We start from the raw sequence: 25691 nt of genomic DNA, 5'->3' as shown, positions 1-25691 counted from the left end.
TTATTAAAGCAAAGAGGTGGAATATTCTTGAATGGCCAAGTCAGTCACCTGATCTCAACCCAATTGAGCATGCATTTCACTTGTTAAAGACTAAACCTCAGACAGAAAGGCCCACAAACAAACAGCAACTGAAAACCACCACAGTGAAGGCCTGGCAGAGCATCAAAAAGGAGGAAACACAGCGTCTGGTGATGTCCATGAGTTCAAGACTTCAGGCAGTCATTGCCAACAAAGGGTTTTCAACCAAGTACTAGAAATGAACATTTTATTTACAATTATTTCATCTGTCCAATTACTTTTGGTCCCTTTAAAAACAGGGTGGCACATGTTAAGAAGCTGAAACTCCTAAACCCTTCATCCAATTTTAATGTGGATACCCTCAAATGAAAGCTGAAAGTCTGAACTTCAACTGCATTTGAATTGTTTTGTTTAAAATTAATTGTGGTAATGTCTAGAACCAAAATTAGAAAAATGTTGTCTCTGTCCAAATATATATGGACCTAACTGTACATCAAAAGTGGGTAATGTTTTAGAAGGAGAGATCAGTGTGTCATTTATGAGGAGGCAAATTTTCTGCTAACGGACTTCCAGATATATGCAAAAATATGGATTCAGCAAAAATGGCGACTTGCCAATAAGGTACATTTTCCACCATTCGCTCATCTCTGTACATAAGCAGATAAGGCCTGTTTCACACATCCATTTGTCTCCATCAGTCAAAATCCGCCGTTTTGCAAAAAAAATGGATCCGCCATTTTTCTTGGCAGATCCGTTTTTTTCCCCCATTAACTTGCATTATCGGCAGATGGTCATCCATTGGATCCGTTTTTTTACGGCTCCGCCAAAATTTTGGCGTCCGCTGACATGACAGGATGGACAATGAAACGTTTTTTAGGCTGGCCGGATCCGCATTTGTCACTGCGCATGCCCGGAAGCATTGCCTTTGCCGGAAATTTAACCCTAAATCCCGTTCTGGCGGCTGGTAAAAATCTCTCCCTCTCGCGCTCTCTCCTCGGACACGGATTCCTTTAAATTTCTGCCTTCCCCGGATCAGTCAAAGCAACGGTCCGGTAGCACACGTTGCTTTCAAAACGGTTGCGGATCCGTGTCCCGCCATTTTCGCGGATTGCAGCTGATGTAAAAGACACGTGTCTGAAACAGGCCTTGGGATTAAACCTCATCCTAATTAAACTTTTGAAGTACTTTGTCATCAAAAAATATTTATATTTAACAGCCAAATTTTCTGGACACATTAGATACTTGGTTCCAGTGCACACAGTACTAAAATATAAAACAGTCCAGCATTGGTCCAGGTAGATGCTTCATTCTTTATTACAATCCTCTAAAACCATTGGAAACATAGGGAAAGTTAGTTCACTCATGGACTTCAGGTGGTTGTTCCACCCTTTAAAAATGGTTGTACACCACTGAACAACCCCATTTTAAAGGGAATCTGTCACCCCCTTGGACGTACCTAAGCTATTAATATGGGTATACAAGTTCTAGAGTACTTAAAATGGAGTACTTAAAATAGTCAGACCTGCATGCCTCTTATCTTCATTTAGTGCTGTTTGCCAGCTGTGGGCTATTGGTGGCCACAGCTGGCAGACAGGAACTACATGACAGCTCTATAATATGTAGCTGCTTCTTCTTAAAGAGACAAAAAGTAATTTCTACAATTATCTCAGAAACTCTTTAATGGGCTGAATGAGCTATTACCTCGTTAATCCATCATAAATTAGGCAGCTAAAAGGTCTGGAGTTGATTCTAGATGTGGCATTTGCATTTGGAAGCTGTTGCTGTGAACCCACAACATGCAGTCAAAGGAGCTTAAAAAAAAAAAAAAAGAAAAAAAAAAAAGAACAGACCATAACTCGGCTAAGACATCAGAGATAGCAGAAATGTTAGGAGTGGCCAAATCAATAGTTGGTACATTCTGCAAGAAAAAAAAAAAGCCTAGACGTCCAGAGAAGACAACAGTGGTGGATGATCCCGGAACCCTTTCCATGGTGAAGTAAGACTCCTTTTTTGTACATTTCTATGGCCAGGGCCCTGGGAATACCCCTTAGGCCTCTGAAACTAGACATTAAGCTTACCTCTATGGATCATTACTTCCTTACCCAGAGCGTTGAAACTATTACGGATAGTCTAGTATTCCATCAGGTAGGGTGTTCTCCACAAGGAAGAAATTACTTTCCTGGTTCTTCAGTCCCTCCCAGCCAAGGTTGTTTTGAGCCTTCCCTGGCATAGATAACATAATCCCCATATTGATTTGGTTTGTGGGGATATCATTACTTGAAGTGAGGAGTGTCCGGGTAAAAGCTTCCAGGAAATCAATAAAGCCAGGTGTTCCACTACTCAGGTCCCTTCGTACAGTAGAGCGTTTCTGGAGGTATTCTCTGAAAGGGGAAGGTTGGTATTACCACCACATTGGCCTTATGATTGTTAATTACAATTGATTGATTGTGTGGCCCTGCCACAAGGATAAAATCTTTAATCTTTCAGAATCTGAGAGGGTTACTATGAGGGATAATGTTTGGGAGAATCTCCAAAAGTTTCATACTTCCGCCAAAATCTCCGGTGGGAGCCAATTTCTTTTTTTGTAGCTAAAAACGATGGGGGATTAAGGCCATGTATTGACTATTGAGGCTTGAATAGATCATTTTGAGAAACCAGTATCCCCTTCCTCTCATTCCCGACTTGTTTAATCAACGCAAGATCTAAATTAGATCTTAAAGGAGGCTTAAAACCTGGCCCGCATCAAGGGTGGGGACGAGTGGAAGAAAGCCTTCAATATGGCCGAAGGGCATTATGAGTATCTAGTCATGCCATTTGGTCTTTGTAACGTTCCTGCTGTATTTCAGGTTTTAGTTAATAGGGATATTTTGGGGTTATTCGGGTTTTTTTTGTGTATATTGGTATTTTAATTTTCTCTAAAGATGTGTAGTCCCACAGGGATCATGTTCGTATTGTCCTTAGTAGGCTGAAGGAAAATGTCTTGTATGTTAACTTGTCCAAATGTTCTTTTGAAGTGGAGGAGGTTGGGTTTCTGGGGGTGAACTTGTCACTTGCCAGTTTCTGCATGGTTCACGCCAAGGTGCTAGCGATATGGGGACTGGGACCAACCCAGGAGCTTTAAGGTTCTTGGGTTCTGCCAACTAATGAACCTTCTATAAGTGTTTTGGTAAGACTGTCAAACCCCTTCCTGATCTCACCTGCAAAGTAGCAGATGAGTCTAGGTGGGGGTGATGCCCCTCGAAAAAGCCAACGCAAAACGCGCGTCGGGGTTTTCCTGCCTGCACCACTGAGTTAACATGCATTCGTTACATTGTTTAATTTTTTTGCACTTTAGCTCCTTACCGCTCTTGCCCATTTTGATGTTTAAGTTTGCATCCCAGGGATAGTTATACCCACACTTTGCACCAGCAAATATCGTTTACATAATCTTTTTACTGTTTACATATTTATCTGCGCACTTTGCATTTTTTTAAGGTTTGATGTTCCAATGTTCACATAATGAATGCTGTTATGGTATCCTTATTTAAACCACAGGTTTTAGATACACATTTGGAAACAAACCTAATTTTTCTGCATATTCACTTACTTTGGTATAATCTATTTATCTGTATATGTATATACTACATTCTTTTTGAGATGTTAATTACCACCAGCTAATCATGCTATTTACCGCTATGGTGGGGCGGTATTTTTCTTGTTGTAGTGTCCTCACTTTTAATGAAAAAACTGCTTTTCATATTTAATGAAAAAAAATTTTTTAACAATATTATAATATAAATTGGTATATTTTAGACTAGGCTTCCTTTCACTCTTTTTTGGATGATGACTCTAGGTGGGGGGGTAGAGGATAACAGAACATTTTCTTGCATCAAGAAGGCGTTTTCTTCACTCTCGTCCCTGGTTCAGCCCAATTTGGATACACAGTTTGTTGTGGAAGTAGATACTGTACATCAGAAGTAGGAGTTGGGGCAGTATTGTCCCAGGGGTCTACTTCTTTCCACCACCTTCAACAGTCTGCCTTTTTCTCTAGAGATTCCGTTCCACAGAATTAAATCACAGTGTAGGTGAACAGGAGTTGTTGACCATTAAATGGGTCATCAAGAAATGGAGACATTTTCTGGACAGTGCCAGACATCCATTCGTAGTCCTCACAGACCATTAAAATTTAATTTATCTGGAAAATGCCAAGAGGCTTCGTCCCAGGCAGGCAAGGTGGGTCTTGTTTTTTTTCACCATTTCATTTTTCCATTTCTTAAGTTCTCCTGGGTCTAAAAATACTCGTGCAGATGCACTTTCTCAGAGCCTGTGCCCAGTCCAGCAACAGGAGCTTAGCTCATCCCCTATTCTTTCCCCAGAAGTGGTTGTTGCTACCAACAATAAATGGAAAGTACTCAAATCACAACATATGGCCCCCTACAGACACCTTAACAGATAAGATGTTTGTGCCTGTTAACCTTAGGCTCTGTATTATACAGAGGTGACATGATTCTGTACTGGCTGGACAACCAGGAGTTAATGGGACCACACTTCTGGTTAGAAAAAAATACTGGTGGCATTCTTTATTTCGGGACACTGAGTTGTTTGTCCAGTCCTGTGAGGTGTGCGCGAGGCATAAGGTACCGCGGTCCGCTCCAGCCGGTTACCTCCTCCTTCTTTCTATCCTAGACCGTCCCTGGTTGCACATCTCAATGGATTTCATGACGGATCTCCACGCCTCTGCAGGTATGACTTATCTGGGTTGTTGCTGACCATTTCTCCCGCCAGTGTCATCGTAATTCTCTTCCTCGGTTGCCATCATTTCATGATATGGTATATCCATTTATTAATGTGGCTAGCTTGCATGGTGCCCCTGTTAATATTATATCCGTTCGGGGTACACAATTTATTTCCAGGTCTTGGAAAGCCTTTTGTGGGTGGATTTGGATGGAATTATATTTTTCCTTTGCATACCACCCTCAGTCTAATGGTCTCTCTGAGAGGACCAATTAGTCGCTGGAAATTTATCTCAGGCGCGTCTGCTCTCATAACCAACTCGAATGGGGGGGCTTACCATCGCCGGAGTTTGTCCTCATGAGTATTTGGGTATGTTACCCTTCTTTTGCAATTTTGGGGTCCATCCAAGGCCTCCAGTCTTCCTAAAGATTGGGAAGAGATTCCAGGGGGGAGGTTTAGGTAATCTGATTCTGAGATCACCAACAGACTGAAGGGGGTATTGGAAGAAATTCGCCAGCAGCTCCACAAAGATACATTCAGCCAGAAGGTTGTGGCTGATTAACATCGGTCTCAGAGGGAAAATCTGGTGGTTGGTGATTTGGTGTGGGTGTCCACAATTAAATTAAAACTTAAGGTTCCCTGCTTTAATCTCACCCCCAGCTTTATTGAACCTTTTCCTATCCTAGAGTTGGTTAATCTGGTTTCTTTCAGAGTTAAGCTTTCTGACCGTTTTAGGATTCCCAACAAACGTTTTTCATCAATCTCTCCTTAAGAAAGCCCAGAGATATTTGGTTTCTCAATCCCCTCCTGGTCCTGTCTTGGTCGATCATCAAGAGGAATATGAAGGTGAACAAATAATTGATTCCCAGGAAGTCCAAAATTCCATCCTTTATTTAATTGACTGGAAGGATAATGGGCCAGAGGAGCGGTTGTGGGTCCATAAGGGGCACATCCATTTGGATAAACTAATTGCGGAGTTTCATTCTAGGATTCCTGATAAACCAGGCAGTGAGAGTCCAGAGGTCTCTTCTCAAGAGTGGGGGTACTTTCAGGCAGTCAGGAAGGCGGTTGCGGTCTTACCAGGAGGGTTCTGGCACCTTGGATCAGAGGATCAGAGGGCGCTGGAGCGGATCTCCAATGGACAGAGGGCTGGGCTCTCGTGTCTCTGCGCACAAGTGCTTACAGGCATACCCCGGCTCTCCTGTGAGTAAACTCTCGCCGCTGTTGACTTCGGGGAGAAGGCAGGGCGAGGCAAGGATGTGACCCCGCTTTCCCCATGGACTCCGGGTCCAGGGGACCTACCTCAAGGCGTAGTGTGGTTGGGAGGTGGGACAGTCACTCCTAGCACCAATGCTATTCAGGGGTTCCAGGACACTGGGTTCCCTAGCGTCAGCTGTTACTAGGAGTCATCGGAAGCTACAGTATGTCTCCTGGTTTATGTATGTGTTGGGAGGTTCCTTTCTCTCTGCCCCTTACTCTGCCTCTCTGGGTAGGGGGTTGAGAGTTGGAGTTACCTCAGAGGTGATATTTACACCTGCCATATTCTATTGTTTACCACTGATTATTCATTTGCACGTCCGTGGTACGGTTGGTAGTTCTTTGCTGAGTGTGTCTTTGGTTTGTCTCTAACTCTGGTGTATGGTGACTTCTGGTTCCTACATCCCTGATTTCATGCTCCCTGACCTTCAAAGTTTGTTTGATAGTTTTGATTCTGCTTTACTAGCATAGTTTATTGGTGTGCTTGACTCGTGTGACCAGGGTACCCAGCCACCCCACTATTGGCACCTGAGAAGGGCTCTGCAAAAGTCACCATTCCCTTAAGTGGGAGTGGCTGACGAGTACCCCGGGCCTCAAGGGTGTGCATTAGCGTGACGGCTTGCATACCGCTGTTGCTGGCCTTCAGTCCGGTCATCTCATCATTACTGGAGTGTTACATTAAGGCAGAAAGACCCACAAATAAGCAACAACTGAAGTCAGCTGCAGAATTGGCCTGCATTACAAAGCATTACAAAAGAGGAAACCCAGCGTTTGGAGACATCCAAGCAAAAGAAATAACTGTGTAAAAAAACATGTATTATTGCAATTTTCTGGAGCAATTTTAAGGGTGCCAACAATTTGGCCATGACTGATGGCGCTGTTAATGTACTATACTCTGGCAGTGCCCGATGCCTCTGTGCATCAGTAGCGGTGAGTGGGATCATCATTTGTCTTCTCTGCTGCCTCCAGAGCACAGTACACCATGAGGTTTACCCTACCGATGGAACGCTCTTAGGGTGGCCATATTAAACAATCGTTCATTTGGTGAAATTTAACAATGAACGATAGTATTAGGCTAAGTGCACACACTGCGGATTGGTCTGCGGATTTTTATCTGCAGAACCGCAGGTAATACCCCTGCGGTTTTAACTGCGGTTTTGCCACCTGGACAATGGAATAGGTGGCAAACCGCAGCAGAATCCGCAGAAATAATTGACATGTCAATTGTTTCTGCGGATTCAAAACCGCAGCTTTTCCGCAGTTAAAAATCCGCAGCGTGTGCACAGCAGAATGTAAATCCCATAGGATAACATGCTACTGTACACTGTCTGCAGAACTGCTGCAGTTCTGCTGCGGCCAAAACCGCAGCGGAACCGCAGCAAAAACCGCACCGTGTGCACATAGCCTTAGATAACAGACCGTCACCATCTAGAAAGAATTCGATCATGTTTAAAGTTTTCAGCCAATGGTCATTAGTACTTGACTGTATATGGTGCATGAAAGGAAAGTTGGGTGGAAATAGAGGTCAGCGAGAGGAGCACTCAGCTGAGTCTTCTTGGTGTATGGCCAATGCCGCCCAAAAAGAACAAGTCACTTCATACTGCCGGCACAGAGGACTGCAGACACAGCATCTTAATCTTGATGTCTGGTCTCGCTCAGCTTATAGTATGTGTGGATACACTTCACAAGTAGACTTAAGTTAGTGCAATCCCACCGGAATGAGGAGAAGAAGAAGAGGCAGCTGACAGCCTGGAGGGGGTTAATTACCAATGAGGCGTAACTTTAAGTACTGCATAAAAAAAGCTAAGAAATTGATAGTTCATTTATCCGGCACGATACCTAATGCACAAGTCATTAAGAGAGATTATTCCTAATGTGCTGTTCACATTAAAAAACATCAAGCGAGACCCTCACCCTCCAAGTCATAAGAGATCATTTGTATCTCCAGGACCTGACAAGTAGCTGGAAGACAGATGGCTAGGGATGACTACACAGACACAGGTAAGTGCTAGACGGAGGAGTGCTGAACAAGGGCTCCGACAGCAGAGATATACATTGTGTTCTGTCCTATAGAGTCTCTGCAGTGGGGCAGTTCATCTACCACCCGGAAAAGCTGAAGCCCATCATCTGCGATAACACAGCATCGGGCCTATTCAAGTCCCTGTGCAATTGGGGAAAGAGTCAGGAGGTCCCTATATACCTAAAATTGCTATACAATCCAACCAAAACTGACAGATATGAGCAACTTTTTTTCTCATATGTACGGCAATCTTTAGAGTGGTTTTCCGCCTATAACATACATTCCTCACTGATGAATCCTGACAGTGTCCAATGTGCACACTCTCAGGATTCCTGCCTGTTGCCTACGCGGGATAGTCTTGAGACCACTCAAGCAATTTGCATCCTTGCGGTCATGTATGGTCTAGCAATATTTCCTGCTTCTCTGAATGTTTTATTGAGAGAAGAGGATGTGAGGTGTCACACAACCACAACTATACACATCGCATACGAGTGGCCAGGTGATGACCTCTCACGAAGGCAACATGGAGGAATCCTGAGAGTGTGCATATTGGATACTGTCAATATTCGGCAATCTGCAGGAAGATAGAGGCATTGCAGAAATAGATGTTTAGTCTTGAAAATCCCCTTAGGAATTATTACCATTTTTAAAATGGCGGCTTTTCACTTTGTATGTCCAACACTTTATGAATGGCCCGAGACCTTCACTGTTTTCAAGAATAAAAGGGGCCACAGTGATGGTGAGGTGCTGCATCCGCTCTACAATCTCTCTGTAGAGCGAGTGGCTGGGACCGAAGGGGATGAGAAAATTGACATTAACAGAAATGATGAAACACTTCTAGGACACAGGACTTACATAGGACAACATAGCCTTCATCTCCTCATCACTCCTGACAGTAATCCGGTCACCGTCTTCATCTTCATCTACAAGATTACAAATAGAAAAGAACTGAAATTTAAGAAATAAAAACAAAACCATAAAACAACAACACATTTTTAGCACAAGTATGAATCTCTGTTTGTATACCCACATGGCCAAAAACCATGACCATGGCCCACACCCCTCCAACAGTGACGATCCCCTGTACCTGCAGTTGGGGGTTGGAAGAAGACGCAAAGCTACTTTGGGCAAGAGTCAGGAGGTCGTCAAACACCTAGCATTACTAAACGATCCAACCACAATTGCTGAACATAGGCACAACTTTTTCACTTATTTTATATGGCAAGCTTTAAAAGGAGTATTCCCATTTTAAAGTGATCATTACAGGAAAAGAAAAATGAATGAAAGAATGAGTGTCATAGGGTTCTGTGGGCCAAAACATTTTGGGAGATAGTCAAAAACCTTTAGTTTTGCTGGGAGCATAACATCAAGCGAAGCCTGTAGGAAAAGGGGTGCCTGCCCGACCATCAGTAATAGTGAAGAGAAAATGGGAGTAGTGGCTCATCACTCAATCCACTGAGTTGATCTCTGGGTACAAGAAGGACTTTCTTAAAGGTGCAGGACAACAAGGCATTTCGGAGACTGTCTCCTTCATCAGGTATAAAACACCAATTTACGCAAGTTACTTACCTGACGAAGACTATTTGTCTCCGTTACCGTCGATAAAGTTCTCCTTGTACCCGAAGATCAGTCAGTGGACCGAGTGCAGACCAACTACTCCCATTTTCTCAGCGTCACTCCATTTTAAAGTGAAGGCATACCACACCCAGCATGCAGGAAACTGCAGAAGGTCACCCTTCAAATAAATAGGGTCAGCTGCATTTCCCAGCAGGGCACTATACGCTCTCAGACATCATACAATGATGGCATACCCCAATGCTTTTCAATATGGGAAGACCCTTTATGACTTCAGCTATAAGACGTATGAACAAAACTTCCAGAGAAAAGTAGAAGCACATTAGCGGTTCTCTACTTCTGCACCTGGTGATCGCACTCTGTCCCGATCACTTCAATGGGAAACCAGCGATTAAACTCCCACGTAATGCCTAATTCTGATACGACGGGGAAACTCAACAGCATAGCTAGCCCTAGCCGAAAATAAAGTCCAACTTCAGGACCAGGGGCTACTTCTCAGTTCTAGCACATGCTACCACCTTTAAGTAATAAAAAGTGAAAATGACTACAGCCCGCGCTAACACCACCCTATGTACATGAACTGCAAAAACATTTTTTAGAAAGCACTATACGCTAACCGAAAAGAATCATGCAAGTAAGAGAGACATCCTAATGCAAAGCGTGCTATTCCAGCTGTGCAAAGCGTCGGCAGTGAAGAGACCCCAGCGTGGTCCCAGCCTGCGCTTCACAGACTTTCTATACAGAGAGCTGCACAACCCATTTCTTTTTATGGTTTTAGTCTCCACCAGACATTTCTAGGAGCTGCCCAGGAGGTCAAATGATAAAGCCCAGGACGTAGAAAACAAAGTGAAGCAGTAAAAACTTAAATGAAAACTCTCCCGTGCCGCAAGTAATATTCACAATAAACAAGTGCTAACTGATCGAGAGGGACGCGTCGAGGCGAAGATATCATCATATGATAGGCAGTATACAGGCGCTGCACTCTCCCTCCCCGCACCATACATTTACCAAAAAATACATTTTCAGAAAATCTGACCAGCTGCAGATTTTCACCCAATGTAACATAATATACTTGGGAAAGTGAAAAGATGAACCGGGTATACACAAGTTAATTACAATGTTTCACCTTTTGGACAGGTATTCGCTGAGTTCGAAACTGCTAAGCTCTGATGGTATACAGTCCCCCCAAAAAATCCTCTAAAAGCCATAGGGCCTGAGGTTAGTGGGTCCTAATTCTTTTCTTCACTGCAGAGTAAAAAACTAAAATTTTGTTTACCAGCAGCTGCCACTAGAGGGAGCTAAATGCATACTTTTCTTATTTATAAAACCCCCAACTAAATTATATTGGGGGTAACGCAAAGGAACTGTATAGAAAATTAAAAAAGACAGATAATAGAAATTGTGATATAATATAAAAATAACCAGATCAGACCCTATATTGATTAAAAGGGTGCACCACGAATAAAATGCTAAAAACTAACAGTTTCGAGTGCTTCATCCTTTTGTTTCAAGTACAGAGACCCCATCTGGTGGTCTTCTGCCATCACTGTTTAATTCCTTGCAGCTTTGTAGTCACATACATCCATGTGACGACTGCAGCCAATCACTATGATTGGCTGCAGCGGTCACATGCATACATGTCACATAGTCACTACAGGGATGTAAACAAGAGACGGGTGGCAGGATTTTTTTCAACTAAATATATCAAAAAAGGAGAGGTGTGAATTGTTAAAGGGTTATCCCCATGCCTATGTTTCATGGACAAGTTTTCAATAACTGCTTGTAGTTCCTGACCACCCGATTCGGAGATACAAAACAGCCAAATGCACCGGAACTTCACTGTTTGCCTAACTCCCATAGAAGTGTATGGGAATTGTAGCAAAAACCTCCCATTCATTTCTATGGCAGTGACACAGATTGCATAGCACAGCATTAAATAACTATACATACAAAATCACAATACATCCAGTAACACAAGATGCTTTCTCGCCTTTGGGGATGGGATCCAATGATTTCTGGGAGCAGCCTTACAGGGAATAAGTTGGCCTTTAAGCTGACATAGTAGCACAGTGGATTGAGTTGGTATAAATAGCTGTCTGGAGGGTGACTCTATTAAAGCGGGTCGGACAGCCCAATCGCTGCCTCCGTTCTGCAGAAACGGAAGTTTAATCAGACATGCTAATTAGGATGCTCTGTGCACGCTGGGTGTGGCCAAGAGACCTAACACACCGTTCTGCTCATTGGTTGTGAATGTCCCCGCCTCCCTCATTGGTGATTGACAGCTTTGGTTGCCTGGGCAGAGCAGTGTCTACAGAGAAAGCTCAGATAAGCCAGCTCTGACAATTACCCGTGAGGAAGGCAGGGTGTGCGAAACCAGTGTTAGGAGCGCTGCACTGAGCCTCTTGGTCACACCCAAGGTGCACCGACTTTCCCAGTTAGCATATATGATTCGATTTCTGCAGAACGGAGACAGTGATTACAACACTAAAGGTGCGATTTTTATAGGGGTTGTATCCCCTATAAGAAGATGAACTTACTACATACTGACAGTTTGGGCTGATAGACTCCCGGTAACACCAGAGCTTTTATAAAAATTTCTCTAAAGATGATAATAATAATTGTCTCACATTCAAATGCTGTCGTTGTAGCGTCCGGGAGAACCTGGCCGATCACATCCTAGAGAGAGTGAAACAAAAAAAATAATGAATCCGCAAGTCAGACTGATGAACGTAGGCTTTACTTCTTCCAGAGTCCTGATCACCACTCCTGGCGTGTCTGTTCTAATAAATACTTGTGTACCCCGGGAAATAGCAAATCTGGGACAGATGATCTTAGATCTCTGCATTACACTGTTCCTCCAGGAAATATACAAAACTGACCCTCCTACTGTCAGCGGTAACTGGACGTAATCAAAGTGTAAATGGACAAGTGCTTCGCTGGACGACCACTAAACCCCCCACAGAGGTGGTCGCCCAGCGTTTCCAAAGTTCTCAACATGTCCACACTGGTCATCAAACAAACAAAACAAGAATAAACAACATTAACTTATACCCTGCAGTGAGTAAAAAGCCATAAAATACCATAGTACTAGAGGATAGGCCTGTCCTGGCCGGGTACACCTTGGCACTGGTGGGATGGCTTTTACGCTTTTTCTTTTTTATCAAAAACAGCATTTCCCAAGTACCCAATGTGATGTATATGCACTGTTGCTTTTTCCTTCCCTATAGCAGGGTATCGCTGCACTTTGTTTCTATCTTAGGTTGTTTCATAGTTCTGAACAGCATAACTTAAACTGTATCTGTATGGGGGGTCCTTTGCAGGAACTCATACCCAAACTGAACCTGTTTTCTAACTGATGCTAACGGAGCAGAGGACCCCACTGATTACGGTATTATAAGGTGCGTCTGGGTCACCTTATGTGTCAGTTGTTATAACAGAATAAAATGTTGAGCTGCACTTTTTCTCCAGTTCTAAGAAATGGTCATAATGGAATCAGGGTGGTCACCAGGGTCCTGCATCAGTATGAAACCAATATGTTTGGTATGAACTCTGGTTTTTTCCATTTTAAGAACAAAAACTGAACTCCTAAACAGAAATTTGAACGGAGCCATAGTGGCCATTCGGCTGCATCTTCAGGCAGGGTCACACATCTGGGTCTCACGGTCTGAGTGAGGACTGTGTTGCACAGACCGGCCGCAGGTCTCCTGATCCAAACCTGACAGTCTCAGGTGTCCATAAGGCGATCAGTTTGGTCAGGATACCCATAACCGGCCCGTGCATAGCAGTCCATGACCCGCAGCTTTAGATTTGCCAAATGAGCCACATTTCTACCAGATATTAGATGACGTGCTCAGGAAGTGGCACAATCAGCACCACATCTAGAGAACGATGGCACAACGCTGGCATGACATCTTCGCCACTGTGAAGTCTCTTTCTATGTTTAAACCATGATGCACGAATACATCAGAGTCAGGGATCACATGTATGGTGCGGTCTCAGGACCTGTGCCTGCTCTGCACCCGGCAAGTGTCAGTCGAGGCCAGCACCGATCGCTGCTATTTAACCATTTACATGCCACTGTCAATCATTTTGGCATGCAGTGACGCCAATCACCCCTCTTGTGATGTTGGGTTACCATGGCAGCCAGGGCCCTGCTGAAGCGTCCTCCTCCTCCTCCAATCACTGCCAACTTGGTCCTCCTATAAAGCTCAGGCTTCAGAAAAGAACGATGATTGCACTGTAGTATGGTGGTACACAGTACAAGCGACAGAAAAACAACAAAAAAAAGTTTTGATGCCAGAATATGCTGCCACAAACTATAATGAACCCAAAAAACAATGGCAGGATTGCGGATACAGCCCTACGTCACCATCTTTTCCACACATTATGTAGTATAGTGAATGACATCATTCAAAAGTACAAGTCGTCCCACTTAATAATAAAAAAAAACGAAAACACACCACAAAGGGCGATATTGAAGGGGATAAAAAAAGTTATGGCTCTGGGAAGGAGGAAAGCGCAAAAATAAATAATAGCCATCGACGAGGGGCTTAATGAGCCGGCACTCAGAGATTTACTGATGTATAGAGGACTGTCACTGACATGAGGGGCACTTTGGCAGGTAGAAGCCCCCCCTGTAGTGTGGGCTCTATGGCAGGTAGAAGCCCCCCTGTAGTGTGGGCATTATGGCAGGTAGAAGCCCCCCCTGTAGTGTGGGCACTATGGCAGGTAGAAGCCCCCCCTGTAGTGTGGGCACTATGGCAGGTAGAAGCCCCCCCTGTAGTGTGGGCACTATGGCAGGTAAAAGCCCCCCTGTAGTGTGGGCACTATGGCAGGTACAAGCCCCCCCTGTAGTGTGGGCACTATGGCAGGTACAAGCCCCCCTGTAGTGTGGGCACTATGGCAGGTACAAGCCCCCCTGTAGTGTGGGCACTATGGCAGGTACAAGCCCCCCTGTAGTGTGGGCACTATGGCAGGTACAAGCCCCCCTGTAGTGTGGGCACTATGGCAGGTACAAGCCCCCCTGTAGTGTGGGCACTATGGCAGGTACAAGCCCCCCTGTAGTGTGGGCACTATGGCAGGTACAAGCCCCCCTGTAGTGTGGGCACTATGGCAGGTACAAGCCCCCCTGTAGTGTGGGCACTATGGCAGGTACAAGCCCCCCTGTAGTGTGGGCACTATGGCAGGTACAAGCCCCCCTGTAGTGTGGGCACTATGGCAGGTACAAGCCCCCCTGTAGTGTGGGCACTATGGCAGGTACAAGCCCCCCTGTAGTGTGGGCACTATGGCAGGTACAAGCCCCCCTGTAGTGTGGGCACTATGGCAGGTACAAGCCCCCCTGTAGTGTGGGCACTATGGCAGGTACAAGCCCCCCTGTAGTGTGGGCACTATGGCAGGTACAAGCCCCCCTGTAGTGTGGGCACTATGGCAGGTACAAGCCCCCCTGTAGTGTGGGCACTATGGCAGGTACAAGCCCCCCTGTAGTGTGGGCACTATGGCAGGTACAAGCCCCCCTGTAGTGTGGGCACTATGGCAGGTACAAGCCCCCCTGTAGTGTGGGCACTATGGCAGGTACAAGCCCCCCTGTAGTGTGGGCACTATGGCAGGTACAAGCCCCCCTGTAGTGTGGGCACTATGGCAGGTACAAGCCCCCTGTAGTGTGGGCACTATGGCAGGTAGAAGCCCCCCTGTAGTGTGGGCACTATGGCAGGTAGAAGCCCCCCTGTAGTGTGGGCACTATGGCAGGTAGAAGCCCCCCTGTAGTGTGGGCACTATGGCAGGTAGAAGCCCCCTGTAGTGTGGGCACTATGGCAGGAAGAAGCCCCCTGTAGTGTGGGCACTATGGCAGGTAGAAGCCCCCCTGTAGTGTGGGCACTATGGCAGGTAGAAGCCCCCTGTAGTGTGGGCACTATGGCAGGTAGAAGCCCCCTGTAGTGTGAGCACTATGGCAGGTAGAAGCCCCCTGTAGTGTGGGCACTATGGCAGGTAGAAGCCCCCTGTAGTGTGAGCACTATGGCAGGTAGAAGCCCCCCTGTAGTGTGAGCACTATGGCAGGTAGAAGCCCCCCCTGTAGTGTGAGCACTATGGCAGGTAGAAGCCCCCTGTAGTGTGGGCACTATGGCAGGTAGAAGCCCCCTGTAGTGTGGGCACTATGGCAGGTAGAAGCCCCCTGTAGTGTGAGCACTATGGCAGGTAGAAGCCCCCCCTGTAGTGTGAGCACTATGGCAGGTAGAAGCCCCCCCTGTAGTGTGAGCACTATGGCAGGTAGAAGCCCCCTGTAGTGTGAGCAGTGCCCTGCGAGTGATAGAGGCTTCAATGTACAGATCAGCTAATGGCAGAGACGCCGGGACCTCCAGCAGGGTGTGACGTCACTGTGACGGAAGCAGGGACACCCGTGTCGGTCCCTTGGGGCCTTCCTTACCAGGATGTCCCGAAACAGCAGCTGTGTGGCCGGCTGCACGGTCCAGTCCACGGCGCCTCCATCAGGGATGCGGATCCGGATGACTAAGGCCTGGCTGTCCATGTCCTGAGGGTGCTCGTAGCCAAGTAGCAGCATCCCGGCCCGGGCCGGGTTACATCGTCAGGGAACACAGTGTGACTGGCGGAACCGAAGAGTTGTGCGCCGGAAGATCGGGGAAGAAAAGGGCAACGGACATGTCGCCATATTTAAAGAAGGAAACCCGTCATTAGACCGTACATGCGACATATTTGTCAGTGGCAGCGAGCAGGCAGCTCTTCAGCGAGGACATGTTACATTCTTCTTGAGAAACAGGGAAATACAAATCCCACCACACGACGCTATTACATGGAGTTCTCGGAAAGAAACTATTGGGCTCTTTCTGTTCAGAAGAAAATGACGTTTTGACTGCAAAAAACCTTAGCGTGAACTTACCACAAGGCTGAGGTTTTCTTCTAGGTGGTCAAAATGACGAGTCAGTGATGCAGGGAAAGGTGGGGCTGAGCGGCGACAGGACTAAGGTTTGGAAAGTGCTTTGACTCCCCTAGAGCACTTAAAGGGTTGTTGTCGGATAGCACTGTTGCAGTTTATTGCTACTTAAAATTTGCAGTCATTCTTGAGATATTAACAATTTTGTTTACGGATTGTTGCCTAGGAGACCGACCACCGCTGCTGCCTAGCTTGTAAGCGCTGCGCTGAAGCTGGCCAGGGTTAGGAGCTAACAGTGCCCTCGCTCCAGCGATCCTGCTCCGCTTCAGCACAGCGCTTATTAGCTGACTAGAAAAGATCCTGGAAGCATTGTACATGTGCTGCTGCCTGGCAGCGGTGGTCGGTCTCCAAGGCAATGAGCTGAAAACAAAAGGGTTAATATCTCAATAATGGCTTTAAATTTTAAAAAGCAGTAAATGAGAAAATTGCTTGTATTTACAAGCACTAGCCAACAAAACCCATATCTGAAGAAGGAAATAACCCGTTAAGACTCATTTACATATGAATTCATACAGCAATGTTTTCGGTCAAGGAGCTACATAACCATGTGAACAATTTGGGTGAGGAGGGAGGAAATCATTATGGCAGATTCCCTTTAAAGTCATGGTAGGCAGGGAATGTGGAGCTCTTTATTAGGAAAGGATTTGCTAACAGCTACTGTGATTAAGGGGCTAGTTCACTACTGGACAAGCCCTTCATAAAGGGAAACTGTCAGCAGGATTGTAATGCGGATCAAGGGCGGCAGTTCAACTGATGAGAGTTGATTTCCATGAGTTGTCCTTGACACCACAACTTTTCCAGGTAAGTGAGATCCCCTCTCCCGTATTCATGTCTTCTCTGAGGATGCTACACATGAGGTGTCGTCTCTCCGTTTTTTTTCCTTTACTGACCGTGTAACACAGACATTTGCTTTCTGTCTGATGTACAAATCTTTTCTTCAGAATCAAAGCCTCATACGCCTAGGATGAACAGCACAAGTTATCACCGCAGACTTTTAAAGAGGCAAAAGATAAAACAAAAAATTGTGCAGGTCCTCACAGCCAATATTGGACCACTCATCAAATAGTTAACTGGGTCTTCCTATTTGGGCACTCTTTTTATCAATCAAATTAGTCTTTGCTTCTCTTGATTGTGGACAAGCAGCATTCTGCTTGTGGAAACTCCCAATAGAGCGCTGAGCGGGGACCAGACCTTGGGGAGCCCATACACATTAGAAAAAAACCCCAAAGGAAATGACCAATTTGAACCCCAACAAACGAACGTCGGCTGCTTCAGTGAAACAAGCGGTCGTTCGCTATCGTTCAAAACATTGATCAGGAGTGCGGAATTATTTTTGGGCTAATGATTTACACTGGCCGCATCATCTGCCAAAAAATCCAAAAATTCAGATTCAGCTGGTGATGTGTTTGGGTCCATCGACAAACAATGTTTAAAATATTAAACAATGCTCACAGGTTTCTAATATTGATACCAAGGTTCTGTTCAATTTTAAAGGGTTATCTGGTGAAAAAAAGTTATCACCGATCTACAGTGTAATGCCGGTGTGTTTGTACCTTGTTTCCCCGGCGTTACTCTGCATGTTTCTGCTTTAACCCTTTGCTACTTTCCCCCTAACCAGCTGGGATACTGTCGTCTGTTATCTGTATGGATGCTGCTCAGTTTCCGGCTCTGCTGTGTAGCTGTACATGTGTTGTAGAGTCCTTGCTCCGCTGCATGACCCTCCGTGTGTGCGTTCCCTGGCTGCCGCTGTGGAAGCTGTCCACGAGTTGTGAGGTCCTCTGCAGCTGGTGCATGACTTTCCACGTGTACCCTAGGCCTCAGTTCCTGTGCTGCCCATGCTGTACTGTTTGTCTGTGCTTAGGGTACACGCGGCCACACCTTCCCTGCTTTTGTTAGGGGCAGTGTGTGCGCTTGAATTGCTGTCCCCAGCTTATTGCTGAGGGCAAGCTCCTATATAAAGTTCCTCTTTCCTGTTGAGCAGGGCCAGAGCTTCACATTAGGTTCCTGAACTGAGTCATGTGTGTTTCGGCCTTCATGTTGCTCTTGGTCTGCCTGTGATCAGTTCTTGGAAAGCTGATATCTTTTGTCCCTGGACCTCGCCTGTCTATGTGTTGGTACCAAAGTTCTTGCCTTGAATGTGGATTCCTGCTGTGTGGAAATCCTGAAGTCCTTCTGTGTCTTGAACCATGTACCTAGTGATTGTGAGTTTCCTGTAAACCTGTGTTCGTCTGTTTAAGATGGGAGTTCCAGTGTTCCTGCTGAGCGTATACTACACTGTGCTCTGCCTACTATGCAGGGCTAGCTCCGTCCAACCTCTTGTCTAATCCTGCGGTGCTTGCACCATCCCTCTTGCGTTCCTTCCTAGGTCCAATGTCCAGAGCCTGATGACCGCTGTGTGGTCCACATTCCATTACCACCTGGGACACACGCCCCACGTCGTCATGGCCTGGGAGCGTAAGCTAAGCCGCATCGCGTCCCTTCCATACATGACATACAGGATGGGTGAGAACTTGTTCGATGGGTGTCTGAACCCTGACCCGCAATGATCGTCAGAATGATTTTCCCTGTTAGAATGGAGTGGTAGTGTACATGCTCAACTGCTACTCTATGAATTTGCTATGGGGGAGTCAGCACATGCCGCAATCTCAGGCACCATTTTATTGAAGATACTATGTAGGCGACAGTGTCGTAAAAAAAAAATGGAGCCGGAAATGTACCAATAAAAATGACTTTTCTTTTTTGAATCAGATAAATTTTTATTAACGAAATTCAAACAGAGAACCAAGTCCAGACATTACAATGTCCAACAAGGTCACATATTTTCAATTACAGCGCATACCAGCCAATGACTTTTCAACAAATTTCTCCTAAATATTCAGCAGGGTGGGTCATTTTGTTAACAGGGGAGTGTTCAATTTGTCAGCAGGTCACTTTTGAGGAGTGTTGTTTTTTTTTTTTTTTTTTTTTTGTAGTCTCCCTAACATAAAAGTTTGTGCCATTACCGGTATGTAAATAGAGCTGAGGTTTGGCTATAGAATTGTGTGCGGCTGGATCCAGGGATCATGGAGGTATCACGCAGACGTACGAGCTAAATGTGCAGTCCCCTCACTACGTTGACATCATGCACGTGTCGTATATCAGCTGCATCAGGTGGTCTCTCCACCGCACACATCTTTTCCTACAGGTTTGGTGGCTCAGAGTTTAGTGACAGGCACACGGCCTGTCACTAAGGTGTGATTTTCATATTGGCAACACCTATCAGTTGCCACAGATGAGTTTGAGCAAGCTTGAAACAAAGACTTTGATCCATAGTGTTGGAAAGTGCCAACAATTTTCACCGGGCTGACAAGAGTGGTGCTTTGCTTTTTCCGGCATCCACATAGAGAATATGAGGATAGGTGATAACTTGTTTTCACTGTATAACCCCTTTATGTTTGGGTCTTTATTCTGATGTATACATGTTATAAATAAAAAAAAAAAAATACATAACTTACATTTCCTACAGTTTTCTATGCCAAAAGAGTGTTCTTTCGACAGGTTTACAACTAGTTTTTTTTTTTATCTAAAGTAAGTACCGAAAGGTGTTTGAAAATTTCTACTCTTCTGACAGTTTATTCAAATTGTTAGGTTCACATTGTTTTACACTGTAAAATATACAGTCATGGCCAAACTGTTCCAGAAAATGAAGTATTTTTCCCAGACAATTATTGCAATGACACATTTTGTTATACATGTTTATTTTCTTTCACACAAAACCCCAAAAATGGGCAAGACAAAATTGTTGGCACCTTTCCAAGATTGTGGATAAAGAACTCAGTTTCAAGCACATGATGCTCGTTCAAACTCAGCTATGGCAAGTAACAGGTGTGGGCAATATGAAAATCATACCTGAAACTAGATAAAAAGGGAGAAGTTGACTCCATTCTTTGCAAAGTGTGTCTGTGTGTGCCACACTAAGCATGGAGAACAGAAAAAGGAGAAGAGAACGGTTTGAGGACTTGGGAACCAAAATTGTTGAATATCAACAATTTCAAGGCTACAAGTCCATCTCCACAGATCTTGATGTTCCTTTGTCCACGGTGTGCAACATAATCAAAAAGTTTACAACCCATGGCACTGTAGTTAATCTCCTACGTAGACAACAGAGGAAAAACTGAAGAAAGGTTGCAATGCAGGATAGGCCGGATGGTGAATAAACAGCCCCAATCAAGCTACAAAGAAATTCAAGCTGTCCTGCAGTCTCAGTGCATCAGTGTAAACTATCTGTCGACATTTGAATGAAATGCAACGCTACGGCAGGAGACCCAGGAGGACCCTACTGCTGATGCAAAAAAATAAAAATGCTAGACAACGGTTTGCCAAAATGTAAGTGAGTAAGCCAAAATCCTTTTGGGAAAGCTTTTTATGGACAGATTAAACTAAGATAGAGCTTTTTGTTAAATCACATCATTCTACTGTTTACTGAAAATTGAATGAGTATTACAAAGAAAAGCACACAATACCTACTGTCAAATATAGTGGAGGTTCAAATATGTTTTGGGGTTGATTTTGCTGCCTCTGGCGCTGGGTACTTTGACTGTGTGTAAGGTATCATGAAATCTGAAGATCACCCAAGGATTTTGAGTCGTAATGTAGTGCCCAATGTCAGAAAGCTGGGTTTGCGTCCTAGGTCACAGGTCTTCCAGCAGGACAATGACCCCAAACATACTTCAACAAGCATTAAGAAATGGATAGAAACAAAGCGCTTAAGAGCTCTGAAGTGATCAATAATGAGTCCGGATCTCCATTACATTGAACACCTGTGGAGAAATTTTAAACTTGCTGTTGGGAGAAGGCACCTTTGAAATATGAGAGACCTGGAGCATTTTGCAAAAGAAGACTAGTTCAAAATTCCAGCTGAGAGATGTAAGAAGCTTGTTGATAGTTATAGGAAGCGATTGATTGCAGTTATTTATTCCAAAGGATGTGCAAGCAAATATTAAATTGAGAGTGCCAACAATTTTGCGCAGTCCATTTTCCAGGCTTTGTGTGAAGTTATGTCCAATTTGTCTTTTTTTCTTTTGTTTTTTTCAGTTGTTCCAATACACACACACACAGGAAGTAAACGTGTATAAAAATACATGGTACCTACAATAATTTTCTCGGAGAAATACTTAATTTTCTGTAACAATTTCAAGGGTGCCAACACTTTTGGCCATGACTGTACGTGGATTCAGAAATCTATCTACAGAGAAGATCTCCTGGCTATATATCTGATCATTCACTGGACTGGATAAGAGCTTAATGTATTATGTAGCTTTATGCAGTGGCATTGCTGGGCTGCACAGGTTGGTGCTTTGTCACTGGCAATGCTCCAGTCTTGTCACCACGATGTTAGGATTTCACGTCCTGGCTAAACGCCTTCTACCATTAAGCACATTAGTGAGAGTGACGGCCTGAGATATGCTGATTACAATCGGTGTGCTATTGATCTGTGTGTCATAGGTAATCTTTCAAGAGTTAATAAGCACATGTGTTAGAGATCTTGACGAGTTTTACATCCTCTGCTCGTTAGCCATTCATCTTCTTAATATAAAACTCCCTGATTACACAGGATCCCTCAGGAGTAATAGTCTCGTAACTGGCTCCAAATATGATTGGGTTTACTGATTTATACCCATTTAACACTAAAAGAGGTGAGAAGAGCCTTAACTACTAGAAGTTTCGAATGGCTACACGCACAGTGTGATACAAATGAGATTGGAGAGCACTTGTCCGATTGTTTTATTTTCGGCCATTCCTTACGAAACCTCCTAGTGACCCAAAAAGGTATTCTACTTCTCAAACACTTTTACTTCAGCCATGTACTTAGTGCCAACTTCTAACTCAGCCCTATATGGGTACGTTCACATGATCGTATTTTCGGTTTGAGTGCTGTCGGTGAAAATTACCGACCTCACACAGACAGAACTAGGAGCAATGTTACTCAATGCTCAGATGACCATTCTTTTACACACAGACCAAATTTCCATGTGAAAAAATTATAACATGCACTATTTTGCTCTGGATTTGGGATGAGACTCCCCTGTTCAAGTCTATAGGTCCGCAAAAAATAAATCAGATGGATCATCCGTGTTGCATGTTACTTTTACACATACATTGTGCAGGACACTGAATTTGGTTTTGTAAAATTTATTTACTGCTGATGTATAAAAATGAATGCCATATGGATGACAATGCAGATGAAAAATTGTCACTTTATTCTAGATTTTTTTTTTTACACAGCTGTGTAAACTTATCAGTGAATTATGCTCATGTTCATAAGGGCTCATTCACACTTTTACAGTGCTATCCATGTTTTTTTAAGGCCTCTTTCACACTTCCGTTTTTTACAATCAGTCACAATCCGCCAGGTTTTGAAAAAAAACGGATCCTCATTTTTTTTTTTTTTTTGAGGATCCGTTTTTTTCCCATTGACTTGCATTAATGGCGGATTGTGACGGATTGCTGTCCGTTGCATCCGTTTTTTGTGAGGATCCGCCAAAAGTTGCTGTCCGTCACCATCCTCAAAGATTTCAAAACGGAGCTTGTAACGTTTTTTTCTCTGGCGGGTCCTCCAGACACTAATTTAACCCGAAATTCTTTCTGGGTGCCGGACAAAAAAAAAAAACTCTCTCTCTCTGGCCAGCGATTCCTTTAAATTTCTTCATTTTCCGGATCCGTCTGAAAACGGATCCTGTGCCATCCGTTCACATCAGTTGAGAACGGATCCGCTTGTCCGCCTTTTTGGCGGATTATAACTGATGCAAAAAACTGAAGTGTGAAAGAGGCCTAAGGGCTCATTCACACTTTTACAGTGCTATCCATGTTTTTTTAAGGATAGCACTTATACCTATGACAGTCTATGGGGTTGTTCATATTTCTGTGAATTTTTGAGGACTGAGTGGTCCATGTAAAATCACGTAGACGTGTCTGATTTTGATCCGAGTGTTGGATCAAACTCTGCATTGAAAGTCTATGCGTCTGTGAAAAACATCAGACAGCACTCTGATGCAATCTATTTTTTCACATATTGAAAGGAGAAGGTAGGGAAACTTTTTTTTTTTCTCTCACCAGAAAAAAAATATGCAAACTGCCTCTTCAGAAAGAAAGAGGACAAGAACTCTAGCGCCACCTATTGGGAGTAGCAATCTTAAAAGTCAATATCAATTCTTTAACAAGCCTTGCCACATGACTTGGATAAGAGCCGAACCAGAATCTCAATTTGCAGATAGTGTTTTAGGCTTTCCTACTCATCAGTGCAAAGTGTGAGCTCTCATCTGGCTAGGTGAGAGGCTTCTGACCGGGATTAAAGCGGTAACGTTTCTGCTAGTGAAAGAGTGACATGTTAAGCCTCATATGTGAGGCTTTTAAGCTTTGCAATGCTCCTCAGGGTAATCAAATATGAAAGTTGCCTCTTCAGAGAGGAAGAGGACAAAAACGTTAGGGCCACCAATCCCGGTCAGAAGCCTCTCACCTAGCCACACCAGATCTCACACTTTGAACTGAGGAGGAGCAGCACCCCGAAACACTGTCTGCAAATTGAGAATCTCACTCTTCACAAGGAGGAATGTTATCTCTTGGGGTCCCCCCAAAAAAATGATGAAACTCTTATGAAAATATGGTCAAAAACACAGATGAATTTCTGATATACACCTGAGAGTTTGCTTCTAATTTGTGCTGTGGATTCTGGAGGAAATACAAATTAGATTTTTTCCAATTTGCATCGTACCCTTGGTGCTACTGCCCAACATGACAACCTCAAACTACTTTCTAATCTAGACAAGTCTAAAGGTGGCCCTACACCATGGATGACTGTTGACCAAGCGCACCCCAACTAATAATGTCCTATCCTTGCTTCTCCCAGGAGATGATTTGTCATCAGAGTTGGTTAGCAGAGGCCTATACCCCTCTCCCCATTGAAAGCTTATACTGTAAACTACCAAATTTGTGTGGCCACATTGCAGCTAGGCTCCACACAGCTATTATTTAAGCCCACAACCCAAGGTTTGTATTACAGAAGAGCTGGCTACTCCCTCTTCCCGTGCCCTGCGGTTGTACTTATTCACACTTACATGCTCACGTTCTATGGTAATTCAGTAGAACCAGGCGGTCCAGACTAAAATAGTTTTTCAGTTTTTTTTCTGTTATGCAAGCCTCCACTACACGGAGGGAAATGCTCCACTGTGGAACAAGACTGCAGCATGTCAGGACAACCTTTGGGCATCTCCAGCTTCCATCTCCTGAATGGGATGGTTTATGATACATGTGCAATGATTCCCGTAATCCCCATTGATATGAATAGGAGAGTTGCTGAAATATGTGCAACAAATCTTCTATTTGTGAATATATCCTTAACATTAAATTATATATATTTGTCTTTGAATATTTATCTAGTGGAAATAAAACCCCCAGATCTGCATCGGTCTAGCATTAATAGGACTTGGTGATTTGACCCTAGCCTTTGTACCAACTATGAAACCAAACTTTGGCATTTCTTGCAATCATTTCACCCTATCTGCCCTGTGAGGGTCTGATCTTTCAGGGCCGAGAGACTTTATTTCAAAGACACACTATCTGTCTGACCCCCGCTGCATGACGATACAAAATACAGAGACACGGAGTGTTGAAAGGTGGCAGGGATCTGATCTGGGTGCCAAGCTTCAATTACAGCCAGTGTCGGGAAGTATTAACCATTTACCTACCAGGTGGTCATTACATTTCGATCTGTAATTGTATAATTTCCAAGAGCAATTGGTGATTAACCAAATCGTGTTCCACTCACAGGAATGATTCCCTTTTGCGATCTCCTACAAGATTTACCTTTTGCATTAGACCCGGACCTACCAAAAAAATAACGCTTATGTCGGAAAGACTTCACAGTCTGCGAGATTGTGCAGCTCAGTTCAGAAGTGTGAATGAGGTCTCAGTGACAGATGGAAGAGCAGCTTTATCCATGCTGAGAAATGATATTGTCACATTGACCCCTGACCCTTGACAGCTCATCTCTCACCATGATCAACTCCATGGGAGCAAAAGGTGCATTGATTTCCATGTAATACAAGAAAATATTACATTTGCCTAATTGTTACACAGTGACAGCGTAAGGCAAGAAATCAAACGCCTGTTTAATGCAGCTTGCAG

At 44.3% G+C, this 25691-nt stretch overlaps 1 protein-coding gene and 1 long non-coding RNA gene across 3 annotated transcripts in view; one reads left to right on the top strand and one right to left on the bottom strand.

Moving 5' to 3' along the window:
- Window positions 1–16236, bottom strand: part of MAP2K5 (mitogen-activated protein kinase kinase 5) — a 166661-nt gene extending 150425 nt beyond the window's left edge. Inside the window, exons 1-3 of one of the 2 annotated variants that reach the window (XM_073568919.1) lie at window positions 16005–16236; window positions 12211–12259; window positions 8864–8931 (exon numbers count right to left, since the gene is read on the bottom strand). In XM_073568919.1, the coding sequence (XP_073425020.1) occupies window positions 8864–8931; window positions 12211–12259; window positions 16005–16139 (252 nt within the window). In that variant the 5' untranslated portion in view covers window positions 16140–16236. The remainder of the gene's footprint in view (window positions 1–8863; window positions 8932–12210; window positions 12260–16004) is intronic. The other variant, XM_073568920.1, reaches the window with a different exon arrangement.
- A 1104-nt stretch (window positions 16237–17340) lies between these two features.
- On the top strand, window positions 17341–19273 carry LOC141084299 (uncharacterized). Its single transcript, XR_012230973.1, has 2 exons — window positions 17341–18730; window positions 18895–19273. It is a non-coding gene; the product is annotated as an uncharacterized lncRNA (long non-coding RNA).
- The last annotated feature ends 6418 nt before the right edge of the window (window positions 19274–25691 follow it).

This window comes from Dendrobates tinctorius, unplaced genomic scaffold (assembly GCF_039654945.1).
Source record: "Dendrobates tinctorius isolate UK_male_01 unplaced genomic scaffold, ASM3965494v1 ptg000022l, whole genome shotgun sequence".
In the NCBI taxonomy this organism is placed as follows: domain Eukaryota; kingdom Metazoa; phylum Chordata; class Amphibia; order Anura; family Dendrobatidae; genus Dendrobates; species Dendrobates tinctorius.
Note: the sequence above shows the minus strand (reverse complement) of the source record. Positions and strands in the feature narration are given on the sequence as shown.